This window comes from Trachymyrmex septentrionalis, unplaced genomic scaffold, assembly GCF_001594115.1.
Source record: "Trachymyrmex septentrionalis isolate Tsep2-gDNA-1 unplaced genomic scaffold, Tsep1.0 scaffold21, whole genome shotgun sequence".
NCBI classification, from domain to species: Eukaryota; Metazoa; Arthropoda; class Insecta; order Hymenoptera; family Formicidae; genus Trachymyrmex; species Trachymyrmex septentrionalis.
Genome location: NW_017305288.1, coordinates 44,724 through 59,111, shown reverse-complemented (window position 1 = coordinate 59,111; position 14,388 = coordinate 44,724). Strand labels below are relative to the sequence as shown.

Here is a 14,388-nt window from a genome sequence, read left to right as displayed (position 1 = left end):
TATTATTTTTAGATTGAAAGGCGTAGAGATATATGCTCCATGCAATTCCCATAAATGAATAAAAATGCATTCAGGATTGAAAAGCGTTCATTTTAACATTCGTGAATCAATATATTTCTGAAAATCTGAATTCATTTTCAATTCATTTCAATCCATTCTCGTTTGCCGGGTTTTTAAAGATCTTTTTAAAGACCTAATTTTAGATGAATTCCTATCTGAAGTCCAATTATCTAAGATCAGTCTTTTGAAAAAAATCGAGAGAACGTAATTGCCCCTGGCAATTATTTATCATATTAGGTTAAGTAAAAAGTCATCGCGTATTTTTTAGCTCAAAGTTATATATACAATATCTTTGTCAATAATGAATGAAATTCAAATTAAAAAAAAAGGGTTTTAAAGCTTGAAATCTCTACTTTTAAAAGCTTATCACATTTTTTAAGTTTATATGAGTTTGATAATTTTTACATACCAAAAACTACGAGCTGAAAAAGACGAAAAATTTTCTTCTCACTTTGTGGATTTGTAACGTGTCCAAAACGAATTTGAGAAAATTTTCGATTACCTATCGTGAAAGCTTGATACTTTCCCTACAAAATCGTTTTTTTTTTAATATTCCTACGACTTTTGATTACTGAGTTATCGCGGATTAAATAAAAGAATTACTTTGACTTTAATTGCTCATAACTCCATTAAAAATTGTCGTATCGTATAATTTAAAAAAGAGATTTTTAAACCTGAACTTTGCTCTATCGAGATATATTTATATTGCTGGTAAGAAAGTAATTGCGGTTTTTACCGATAGATGTCTTTTAAAAAAACGCGATGACTTTTTACTTAACCTAGTATTTCGTCGATTGATCCGGCACTGTGGGTAGCGTCCATAGCGTGGCGGTAACAGTGGGAGAATAGCGGCTCCGCTGTTAATACCGTAGGTAGTGCGCAGTGGTAAAGGCCTCCGTGCGCGTGGTGAACACATACAACAGGTGTCCCGCGATCGGCTCTCCCGTGGTACCGTCGTACCGGTTCGGCTCTCCATTTTGCTCCCCCCCCGGGTGTTTACTCCTCGTCGCCTTTCACTCCGGGACAAGAGCGTGCCGAGAGAGAAATAATACGGCCGAGCGTGGATACGCGAGCGCGTGTGGTGAACCGAGCGTGCGGATCGGCGTAACATGATGTCGGAGACCGCGGTGACGATGGACGGTTCCAGCAACAACGCCAGCAACAGTCCGCGGCAGGTACCGACGGTGAAGACGGAACCGGGTCAGCCGAGCCCGTTGGCCGGCATCCGGCTGAACATGCCTTACTTCAAGACCATACCCGGTATTCTCAAGCTCGTGCAGCTGGTAAGCGGCACTTACTTTTTGCTATTTTGCTCGTTCCGTTTGTAACGCGAAATACGAGAGTCGGCGGATACTGTCGCGCCAGGCACGTCCAGCAAATGGGCGCGCGTCTAGTTTTCATACTAGTTTTGCACTCCGACAGTTTAAATTCGAGTGTTGTTCAATAAAAGTCATCGCTGAAGAATTTTATTGATCTCGGATAGAGCTCCGGCATGATGTTATGCTAGCTTCAGGCGCTCATTTCCAAAATAACGTCATTTCCGGTTTCGCAAGGCAGGTACCTGTTCTTTTCAGTTCTCGCACGGTTCACTTTTTCTGTTCTTTTCTTCAACGTGGAGGGAAAAGGAAGAAAAACGATCTCATATATCATGCCGCAGTTTTGGCCGATTTCTACCTGAAAGAGATCTCTAGCCTCGGGTATTGAATAGTTTTTCTGTGAGTTAGGATAACGTAGGTGGTACAATATATAAATCTGTCTAAATATGAAAAACTCCGATTCCTCTAATACTTCTAAAAATATAAAAGTCTTTATTTTTTAGTTTACAATGACTGAAAGATAATAACAAGCCAACGCTCTGATATTTTTATTCTGATGATAGTTCTTCGGAATTTTATATATATATATATATTGAGAAAAATGTTCTGATTAAACTAACAAAAATAAAAAAAAGTATTTTGATGAGGACAAACAAAATTTCTATTTGCGATAAGTAAAAATTCTGTTCCGTCTCATTAAAATATTTTTTTATCGGGCCCTTTTTGTTAATTTAAGAACATTTTTTTAAGTCTAAAATGTCGTCTTTAGGAATCATGGCAATACTATTTTATCTAGCATTAAATCGAATTTTAATAAAGACTGAAAAATGTATTTCTGATGCATAAGTTTTTGAAGTTGATTTTTATTAGGTAAAACAAAGAGATCTTTATTTATCGATGAAATACGTGACAAACGGAACTTTGGAATATGAAATTGTCAATAATTTTTAGAATCTTACAAAAAGAAATTCTTAGGAATCCTATAATCTAATCAGTAGTCAACTTTAATCCCGTGATATATTAATATCACGTCAATCACTTTTTAATTATCTATGGATTCTTATCTTCTCGAATATGTACTTTCTATTTCCAGCTTGGATTTAGCTCGATATACTTGCTTATCGCGTAATATCTAATAATAGAAGTATTAGAGCCACTTGGCGAATATTTTTATAACACCATGAAGCAATTTCTGGTAAAATAAACAAACACTACAAACCGTTCGAAGAGGCAGAATTGAGTTTGGGCAGTTTTGTCGATCAAATAGTTGCATTATACATTTTTTTATATGTGAATATATTAAAGTTACACAAACGTAAATTATGACATAATCAAAGATGCATACGTTTTTATCTCATACTTTGATGATTGCGCAGACACCTGTAGGTATTGTATTGACTTGCCAATTGGCAACATGGCGTATTTCATTATTAAATGCTCTCGAAAGAGCAATTCAACATTAGAATGTTCAAAATTCCACCTTTTACCGTACGAATTTTCTTTCCTTACTGCATTATTTTCTTTCAACTTAGAGAATCGTCAAGAATGGGAAGAGATCATCACAAAAATGTCAACTGTGTGTTTCTCTTTTTGAGATTTATAACTATATTATATGCCAGTTGAACTTTTATTACTTTGCGGTCAACTAAAGTGGAGCGCGAACAAGGAACAGGATTTCTAAAACAGTTCCCGATCATTTGTATGCAGCGAATTCCTTGGAGGTGTTGCATACAGACGGAATAACGTTATGTAATGTCTAAGTCGCGTCTTTAGTGTAGTAATAATACAAAATTCTACGTAGCTAGTCATTATAGCACGAAAAGTCATGTGGAAAAGTGACTTTCTGGCACGATTTCTTCAACTTCTGACTCTTTAATAATATTAAATATGTCTTTCGTACATCTTTTGTGTGTATATCTCTTCATATATCTTGAAGAAAGTTCCGTAAAATCTTCTCCTTTGCTTACAATTGAATTCTTCGCTAAAAGGAATTTTGTATAAGAGAGAGGTGAGATAGTAGTTTAACATAAACTATTGTGTGTGTTATTTGTTTAATATCGAGGGAAAATCTGAAGGCTAATTGTATGTTTGCAACCATTTCAGTCAAGCTGCATCTTTTAATTATTCGCATATATATGAATTAGTGAGAGCTACCTATAATTTCAATTTGTTTAACATTGTGATCGACGTTTACTATCAAGAGGTTAACGATATTGATGCTTCCACTCGTTCCTAGGATTTAAATAATACCGATTGTATTTAAGCGTCATTCCGATATTATATAGCAGAAATATGCCAAGGACCATTCTCACGCCGTCTATACTTATCGTACACGAACACATGCCAAGTACATGGGGAATGTTATGACTTTGATAAGCACTTTATGCTCCAGGTCCTTGCGACAACTGAATTAGAAACAACTTCCTCGGTTCATTCGGTTACGATTGATGCTTTCTAGGAAGAAATTTAACTTTCTCGCCGACCTCGATTCAAACGCTTGTCTCCGATTGTGACGAGAAAATATTTGCCGTCAGGTGGGACGTTTTGAATTAATTAAAAGGAATACTCAGAAAATAATCCCCTCTTCCTGTCTCAAACACATTATTTACATACTGTAGTTTAAACCAGTTTTCTTGATGCCATCGCTCCGTTCGAACGTTCGCACACGTCTACAAATTGTTTTACTCGAATATTTCTTTGAAAGAAAGTACACAAATGTTTTCCTCTTTTTTTTTCATCAAGTTACACTCGTTCGTTGCTTGTTGAATCGCGTTGATTTTTTTTGTACGCGCGTTAATATCTGAATGTATCTTCCGCAACACCGAGAATCTTTGCGAAACCCGGAAGACAATTTTCGGCTTAAAAATTTTGGTCGACGTTCGTCTCATTGGCTTCATAAAATTTACATCATTTTTATTATTAAAATATATTTCCTAATGCTCTCTTTCGCGTTGAAATTTACGAGATGCTATTGTATAGTTTCCAACTTCTATTCATTCTAAGCTTCTGACGCAAGATATAAATAACTCGTCCCTCGGATTTACGTGAGACTTAATTTATGCAGGTTTCTTTTTACGCGATAAATACTCTCTCAATTCACACACGGACTTTTTATACGCGGTTTCAATTTACGCGATCTCATTTTGCGCGGTTCTTTTTTTTACAAGTTTCTTCTACAGTTAGCCACAAAACCGGAAAATTTTAGATATTGATCCGAACATCTAAGCGAGCTTTAAAATTTCAAGAAAAATTTTAAAAATGTTGCGAGTGTATATCAGAACATTTATAATAACTTAGTAAAGAATAAGTTTGGTAAATGATTATCTGAACATGTAGATATAAATAATAAAATCGAAATAATATTTCCAAATAGAAAAAATTCGAGCGATGAAGATAGTGACTTTGTGCTACTTAAAAAGAGAGGATTTTAAATTACAGTTCAGGCACCGACAATAAATAAAATAAGATTTTTATAAATTTTAAGATATTATCTTTTCCATAACTTATGTTGTGTTTTTTCGTAAAATTTACTTTTCACACTGATGAACTCTTTCCGTGGCTGAATAAATCGAGGATGCACTATTTTCAAGGTTCTATATAGGATTCGATTGACTGAGTTGCTCGTGAAGAAAAAAATTAAGAATAAATTAAAACCGAGATAAAAATCTATATTAAATCTATAGACAGCAACGGACGACATTGGAATTATCTCGATGGTAAAGCGGAGAATAAAAATAATCTTGCGATTTGATCTTCCAATCAATCTGGAAACACGCATTGCGTGCACACGCATCATCATGGCGTCGACCGGGCGTTTTGTACCGTGACGTTGAACCTGCAGTGGCATAACCGCGTAACGGTAATCTTCTTACGGAACGATACTAACAAAGTACCCTACCCTCGCCAGACGGAAAAGATGGCTTCTGATCGCAACATTACATAAGTTTATTTACTTTACTTCGGTGATTCGATTTATTAAAAAAATAAAATATTTATAAAAATATCATTTATTAAAATATTTGTAATAATAAATCAATTCTTTAAATATTCTTATTGTAAACCACTATAATTATTGCAAAAAAAAAAACAATAATATATGTATTTAAATTATTTAGTAAACTGGGAAAAAAAGAAATAGCTCTTTTTGTTTTCGATAAAAGATAATTTAAATTTTTTTATTGTTTATTTTGAATTAACATCAGAGAAACAGTTTGATGCAAAAGTCTCTGCTGTTATGTGCAGTATGGCTGAAATTTACACGATTTACATCACATGTATATAATATTGTATAATACATAACTTTATTGCGAAATATTTACATGTCTGTATGCAAATATAATCTTATCACTGGTATATTTAGCTATATATCGTCTTATCTTCAATACTGTTAGGTAAAATCAGAGCGCGGATTACTTTGGTTTGATTTTTAGATACGTTCCTCGACTGTGCTTGTACGTTATATTTTACCTGACATTACGTACAAGGCCGTATATTATTTACGGTCGATAGACGCGAAGGAAGGAATGTGTATTGATCTTACGCGAAATAGTTCTGATAATAGCATACGTGGCTATACAACCAGCGACACTTGTGGCCGGGACAATGAAAAAAGCAATAATGAATCTTACATACGTTGCGAAAGTTTTGTATAGTCTCGCTGTTGATAGTCTAATTGCGTAATAGCGTTATAATGAGGCTCCGTTTCTCATAACGTTCCTATTAGGTGCCATTTACGTTTACAAAATTGCCCTCCTCCCGTCCTATGAAGAACTTCAGTACATTAATTAATATCTCTTTTTAATCAATATCTGTATACTGACATCACGACGTGAGGTCTATAGACATTTAATTGCCATTTAAGCTAGGCGGTATTCAACATGAATTGGAATCTTCTTATATCCTGTCCTGGACGGTAGTAAGTTGTTAACAAGACTAACCGGATTATGTAAATAACGGAATGTCGTCGACTTATTTTTCGTATTTTTTATCGAATTTTTCATATTGATCCCGTTCTGTAAACGAACGTTTACGATTAACTTTTCTTTTTTTACTTCTTTATTTTGATAAGCCCACCATGATTATACCGTTATTTCATATCGTTAATTGCTTTAATTATAATTTACGCCGAACCTGTGAGAAGGCTGGCATAATTAATTGCGCATCGCGTGTGTGGCTCTTGGCGCGTAGTATAAAACATTACCATAATAGTCTGTCGATTAATTCATTAATTTAATTCAGTAGCAGTTGACGTAATTACTTTATAGACTTATCATACTGCTGGTATTATCGGATCAAATAGCGTATCCAATGACGTGAAAATCACGCATGTACGAAGGGATTGTAAAAATATTAAGTACGGCTATCTCGCGTCATTTAACAAAATGCATTGTACTCCAGAACAATTGCAAATTGCGCGCGGGGGATTAAGAATGAATATCAATGATATGGAAATTACGGTTACGCTGACGATAGTTCCAAATATAGCATACGAGTCGAGTTTACGAGCGCGGCTTGTCGCCTAGATGTTGCGAGATGAAGTAATCCCCGGGTAATTCGATGATATTCACAGGAAATCGTTTGATTTTCGTATCTGCTGATCTCTTATCGCGCAAATGTAGGAAAATCACTAACGTGAGATGATTTCTATCCCAGTGCTGTTCTATCGAATTACTCATAATCTATAAAAATTGCACGTCTTCTTGATTCTCCGAGACATTTTATGTTTTTACGATATATCATAGCTTATTACAGTCATGTGTTATTTCTAAAAAAAATTTGTAATTTTTCTTTTTACATAAGAACAATTTAACGGCCGCGATTGAAAATTAAAAGGTTTAAATGCACTACTCACATGAAGTGTCTTTATCGCTGCATTTCGGATTGAATTACTGATCAATAAAAAACTGGATAGCCTTGTTGACCTCTTGAGTCATTTAATGTTTTTATTTTCCGCTTACATCATGCTATTCTATATGAAAAAAAAATTAGTTTTTTGTTTAAACGCAGGGAAAATTTAATAGTTATGATTGGAAATATTAAAGGATTATTAATTGTACCTTTATTATTACAAAGTCATTAAAAAATTTCGGAATATAAATTGTATTTCATACATATACAATAAAATATATTTTGTATTTATATCAAAACCGATCCATATTAAAATTTTTCCTGTCAAATTTTTAACATATTAGAATGTTAATTTTGTAAAATGTTTTGTTTGCATATTTTATGTTAGATTTAGAGTTACAATGAAATTGTTTTTTCAAGAATTGTTCAGCTCTCCATCAATTTTTTTCTATTTCTAAAAACTTTTTTTTTATATTAACATATTTCCAAAAAAATCTCGTCGGAAAAATCGTGATAATTTTCCGTTATTTTTTCAACAACATATACACGAAGAGTCTTGATGAAGAGAAATGAAGTAAAATAAGAGTTTTTCTGAAAATCTCACGCAGAGAGAATAAAGGAAGTGAGAATAAAGGAAGACGTGATGTCGCACAATCGAGGCCATGGTGGGTCCAACATTCCTGTGACATTCCTATAATCCCGAACATGGGACATTCGTATCCCAAAGAGATTGCGGCGACACAGCGAGAAACCGGTTTCTGCCACCGCATAGATTGGGCGTGCGTGCGTGCATACGATCGGAACGAAAACTCGATGGATTCGGCGCTACAATGCGGCCTCGCCTAGACTAGAGATCACGCACGATTACCATACATGTTCATCCCGGACGACCGGCACCATACGCAGCGTCCTACATATTCGGACTGCCATCCGTTGACGATGGCGGCACGTTATACCGAGGCCGTGACAACGGTATCGGGATGTCTCATTAAAGATTCAGCATGTCCTTTAGCTTGGCCGTTTCGATGCGAGCTTGACGACAAACGGCCCGACTGGACGCCCGTGGCCACGTCACTTCGATCGAGGTAGAGTTATCAAAATGTGCGAATAACTCTGAGCACAAGTTCGGAAGACACCTCCGCGATGATGACGCGCGCGAGAAATGATTAATATGAAATGATTAGCGGCATATTTTACTTCGGTACAGCTGCTTGTTTCCCGTGGAGATTGGCACTTTATTCGTTAAGATTCGAGACGTTATTTAACCGCACGTGTTGCAATGAAATAGCAATGAAGAGATCGTTACTGCCTATTAGGCTTGTCTTCAACTGTCTTGGTTTAATCTTTCTCTGACACTGCGTCTTTACAAATAATAACTGTTCTAGAATCACGCGTATGTTACATAGAAATAGGAGAAAAGAGATGATATGATTTATGTACCTTTTTACATCAGGTTGTATCGGTTTCTCTGAATTGTCCCATCTTGAAATGTTTAAGGGAATATATAGAAAAACAGTTGGAAAATTTGTGTTAAAATTAAAATTTACGATATGTTATAATTAACAGGCATTTTATTTATTTACCTCAGAACTTACATTTAAAAATACATTATTTTTATTTTAATTGTTTACTTACTCATAAATTATATTATTTTAACACTAATAAATGTTAAATATCAATTTAATACAAAATAGTCTAATAATATAACCATATTATGTTAAATTAGCACTTGTAATATATTAAAAATTTAATACAAAATTTTAACAAGGAGTTGAATTTAACACAAATACGAGATGTTTTTTACTGTGTACTTGTATAATTCGTTTAGCAACTATTAAGAAACGCAGCCTTTATGAAACAAATTTTTCTTAGTAAAATTTATATTGAGGATGTTAATACGCAATTTGTACAAAGTGTTATCTATTCTTATTGTGCGTTGCACAATTCATTCATAGAAGCTCGCCTATTATGGAAAGTGAGATCGCGATTGTACAATATCGTAGGTGGAAGCGTGGCTGTGCGCTCGACGCATCATGTCGGTGCAAATGTCGTTTATCCTTGACATTGGTACTTCATTAATATTTTCCGATTACTTGAAATAACCGCATTATTTACGCTTTTGCCAAATGGAACTAGTGTTTTACACTGAATCTTAATTTCAAAAAATTAATTCTCAAAAACAAAAGAGAACGAAGTTTGCAAAAATCAGCATAGAAAAGTCTATAGAATTTATTTACAGTTTTTTTGTTATTTTATCTCTTCTTTTTTTTACCATTCCTTTTTTTTTGTTATAACGTTAGACTGATATCTGATTAATTTTTTATCCTTAATATTTCTGTTATTGTAAAAGTTGTAACATATGATATATAAATAATTTTATTAAATGATTGCTCTGCCAATCGTCGGTGGATTAATATCTTTATTAAGCTCAGTTACCTCATGGCCAAACAGCTTATGTAGTTGTTATAAGCGGTCACTCACACATACAAACTGGGTCACTGAATCCTTGGACTATAACAATTACTACCTGGAACCCTCATAGAATTGCGTGCGGAGAGGAGAATTGATATAGTAATCTTCTCGGCGTAACGCAAATGCCGTGCGTAATAGATATGGATGATAATCCATATACGTTACATTTATTTGCGTATCTGTGTACGTAAATGGAAATACAGCATGCAAGTTGTGTATATGTACATAACTACGTATGAAGATAGAATAAGAATAGCGAAGATGAATACGACATATTTTTTTTTAGCGATAGAGTCAATGATTAAGTAATTTATGCGTCGTATGTTCAACAATTCCACTCTGTTTGATAAATATTTTTTTGTCTTGAATATTTATTTCAGATTGTTCTTCTTATGATTTTTCTTACTATTCTTCTTATTAATTTTTAATACATTATATTTAAAGATATTTTCTTGCCAAAAAATATTAAATGTTATATCATGCATAAAATATTAAACTGCAAATATAATGCATATCTGCTTAAATTTAAAAATAAACTCAAAAATATAACGATGTAATTTTTATTCGACGTAAACAAAGTATCTTCGCAAAAGTGAAACGAAGAGAATGCGCAGATGTCGTAAGTTATACCATTAATATTTCTTATTTAATCCTCCACGTGTTTCTCAATTGATTTCTTAACGCGTCATGTTATGTCTTCATATTTTCAACGTCTCTTCCTTTCCACGCTCTTACATTACGCGATGTGTATAAAGTTGTATTTCTAGAAAAAAGAAACACATCCGGTCTTATCATTTCCGGTCTCACCTCTTTTTGCTTGTGTACAGAGACGCGTTGAAAGAATCACGATAAAGAAAATTCTAGCAAACATTTTATTGCGCTTTTTTAACAAAGCAGTGATATATATTTATTACAATATAATGTAAATATTTCTCTGTTTTTCTTCTGTCTTTCTAAATAAATATCATTTTAAAAACTTCTTTTCTCTCGCTATATAAGGTAACAAGAAAGATTACGTGAGTTTCACATTGGGAAGTAAGATTCAGATAACGGATTATTGTGAATCGTATTAATCACTGTTTCGAGAAATCAGTATAGATAAATTTCGATAAGTTTATATGATTCGGAAGCAGAAAGTAAATTAAACGTAGAAAGTATTAATGCGATGGATCGCAATTCGAATGTAATGGTTCGGTAAATTATAAACACTCTCCTTTTCCTGTTATACCGGGAAGCAGTTTTGGATTCATCCGGTTGTTGCAGAAATCTCTGATTGTATCGATTTTATTGTCATTGAGATGTACTTGCAATTGAATTTTAAATTTCTTGTTTCGAATTTACTATTTTGCCAAGTATTTTGTACCATGTTTTTCAGATGCATTACTAAATACATGAAAATTATTATTAAGTATTAACAGTAATAAAAATGGAGTTCTTAACTGTAATTATTTTACCATGTAATTATAATTATAAATACTAATTGATAATTATTGATAATTACGTCAATATATTTAACATTCGGAAAATGCAGGAATTCGCGGAGATAAGTAAGAAAAGATACATTTTCATGCAGCGAGAGCAATAATCGTAAAGCTCGCACCAGCTGCGTTTGCCCCTCTTCCCTTTTTTTTCTCTGATTAAAACACTTTCGCACGACACTACATACGTAATATACGTAATGTGTCGACCCACTTGAAGGGTTAATTTCGGTCAGGGTAATACTCGTACGTTACTCTCGCGCGGATAATCGACTCTCATTAACGGTGGGAAGTCATCGTGTGAAAAATGTTGTTGTACAAGTTCCAACGTGTGGATGATATTTGGACTAACGAAGTACGTAATACTAATGATGTACGACATTTAAAAGCGATCCCAGATTGTCCATTATTTAAACGAAACGATTATGGATATTTGTAGATCGGGGCAAGAAATAACAAAGTCGCAATCCTTATAAAGCCCGTTACTTTCAAGTTCGTGTAATATGTAATACAATTATGTTATTTTGTAGCATTAACGTTAATGACTGTTAACAATATGCTCTCGTATAAACTTTCGCACATCATAACTGTTGCTATTTAGCGGGCTGTGATATTTATTGTTATTTATTGTATATTCAAAGGTTTGCGTGCAGCTCTTGCATTTGATAATAAAATGAGCATCGAGATTAAAGCAATACTGAAACATAAATTCTGTTGATATTAATTTAATTAGATACAATTAATTGTAGCAGTTTGTATAATATATTGACGATAACATATGCGATTGTTAATGTATTAAAAGTCCTTTTTAAAAATCGTACATTAGAGAAACAAGAACATTTTATCAAAATATGCGGTACATATTGAAAATTATATATTTGTATGAGATAATTGTCGATAATTATACAGAATTTAGAAACGCGGCGGCAGAATTTTACTTTGAGCGTCAGCAATTTCCGAGAGGAAGCTGCTCATTTCTCTAGGTCCTTCTTGACCGCACTTTGAGGACAGACGATCTTTAGTTTCTCTCGCGGCAGAGACCGATCGCTCGAGGATATCGCGAATTCCGATCGCCCACGTCGAACGTAAGTCTCCTTGGCGTGGATTATGCAATTGCTGTCGCATTGTTAAGCGGTAGGAGGGAATGGAGGGGGGGGGAGGGGACTACCCTCGTACCATTATGTCCCATGCGTCGAGTAGGCAGACTGACGTGCGTATCGGCATGGCATAAGTTATGCACCGCACGGTAATTGCGCGCGGCACAGTCTGTGCACCGTAGCTGCACAACAAGGACAAGGCGCGCCTCGCGGTACACGCGGCTGCACGAGACGAAAGGAGAAGATGAAAGCTACGATTCGGAAAACGGAGGGAAAGGGAGACCAACGGGACCAGCGAGACGTGAATCTCGCGTTTCGCACATACGTAATCGGACACGCACCTGATGACAGCGTATGGTCGGCGCATTCTTCGCTCTGACGTTTTATTTGCAATCGTTGGATGTCAAGAATGCTCGCCTGGAGACACGTGTTTTAGAAATTCTTTGCGGATTTTTACGTTATTTAAAAAAAATAAAAAATAATAATTTTTTCTGATTTCTGCAGTAAATTTCATAAATTTTATTTGGTAAATTTTGAGAACAAAAGGTTGTTAGTACTTAATGTCTGCAGGAATGAAAGTCGGGGTTCCTCTATTTATTATCGTTTGTTTCACTTCAGCGTAGAGATATACGAACTTTTCGAGAATCTCTGATAAAACTGTTCGTTGACCATCAGCTAGCGTAAACGCACACGTAGGAAACACTAGTTTTAATCGTGAATGTGTTTTTTACAACACGCAACTTCCGGCGTTTATTTCTGGAAGCAAAAGGTTGCAGTGTCGTTTACGAAATCCATATCGCGCCGCTTTATCGATCTGTAGTAACAACATCGTAATTAAGTGTAGATTTTGTTGTAGATTTTGTTTTTCAAAGCAAAATTTTATGATGATTCATAGAGTTAATCAGCACATGAATCCATTTTCTCAATGGAATGAGGAAATATAACAATAAGCAATACACAGAAGTATTGATTTATCTATAAGTACTTTATCTATAAGTTTTTTTTTATCTATGAGTATGTGTTGAATGAGCTGGTAATACATATAATTTGAAAAATGATCTTATCTTTGATAACATTCAATGAAATACACCATAAAGATAATAAAAGAAATATTAATATCAACATTGAATAGAATTTTGTTTTTTATCCTTATTTATTTTTTTATTATTTACAATGTTTATATTCACAATATTTATTTTTAATGATTGTTTAAAGGAGAATTCTAGTAATAAATGTGTTATATAACTCCCGAGAGTTGAAAACATCTCCAACAAAAACAAACACAAAAAATTTGTAGATTTTATTGTTTTTATAGTTTTATAAAAAATGAATTTTTAAATCTTATTTATATAATGTTTAAAAAGTATTATTACAAATAAATTATCAACGATTAAGTTTGATGAACTATTAATGTTAAAATAAATTTAGTATTATTAAAAATTGTTATTAGTTTCTTAATTGCACATGATGTCTCTGTTATCTAATTGTTCATTTGCCGGAAATTCTAATAGTACAACTCTATTAAATCTATAATGTCAAATTTAATCTAATGTGAGTCGCCACTGCTCCTGCTCAATTATATCATTATTTTATACTAAAACAATGATTATATTTGACAATACATAGTGTCAATTTGACACAGTGTCAAATTGGCACGACATAGTATCAAATTTAATTATCATTTTAGTATAAAATAACGATATATTTAGTAGGAACAATGGCGACTTACGTTCAATTAAATTTGACACTATAGATTTAACAGTGTGAATGTTCTAGATAATATAAAAAATATAAAAAATAATAGAATGTTTTTAAAATATAAATATAAATAAATTAACTAAATTTAATATTTCTATTACCAAAATTTTACTTTTTTTTCTCATTATTTCCTTTTTTTAATGTTTTTATAATGTAAATCACAAAAAAAAGAATAATTAGATTAAGATGTATGTAGATATAAGATTTGTTTCAATCTTTTCTAAAACACACTAGTCGAGCCGTTCTAGCCTTAAAATAAACGAAGTTGTTCTTGATAGATTTTGATGCGCTGATTATGAATGTGACAACATCCATTAGATTTGTTTGCTACGAAATTACTACACACACACACACACACAC

General features: G+C 33.6%; 1 protein-coding gene across 1 annotated transcript in view; it reads left to right on the top strand.

Annotated features, from left to right (window-relative positions):
• Nucleotides 1-857: 857 nt before the first annotated feature.
• LOC108748084 (myelin and lymphocyte protein) overlaps nt 858-14,388 on the top strand; it is a 22,848-nt gene continuing 9,317 nt past the window's right edge. Inside the window, exon 1 of the mRNA XM_018486083.1 lies at nt 858-1,343. Within this exon, the coding sequence (XP_018341585.1) occupies nt 1,170-1,343 (174 nt within the window). The 5' untranslated portion in view covers nt 858-1,169. The remainder of the gene's footprint in view (nt 1,344-14,388) is intronic.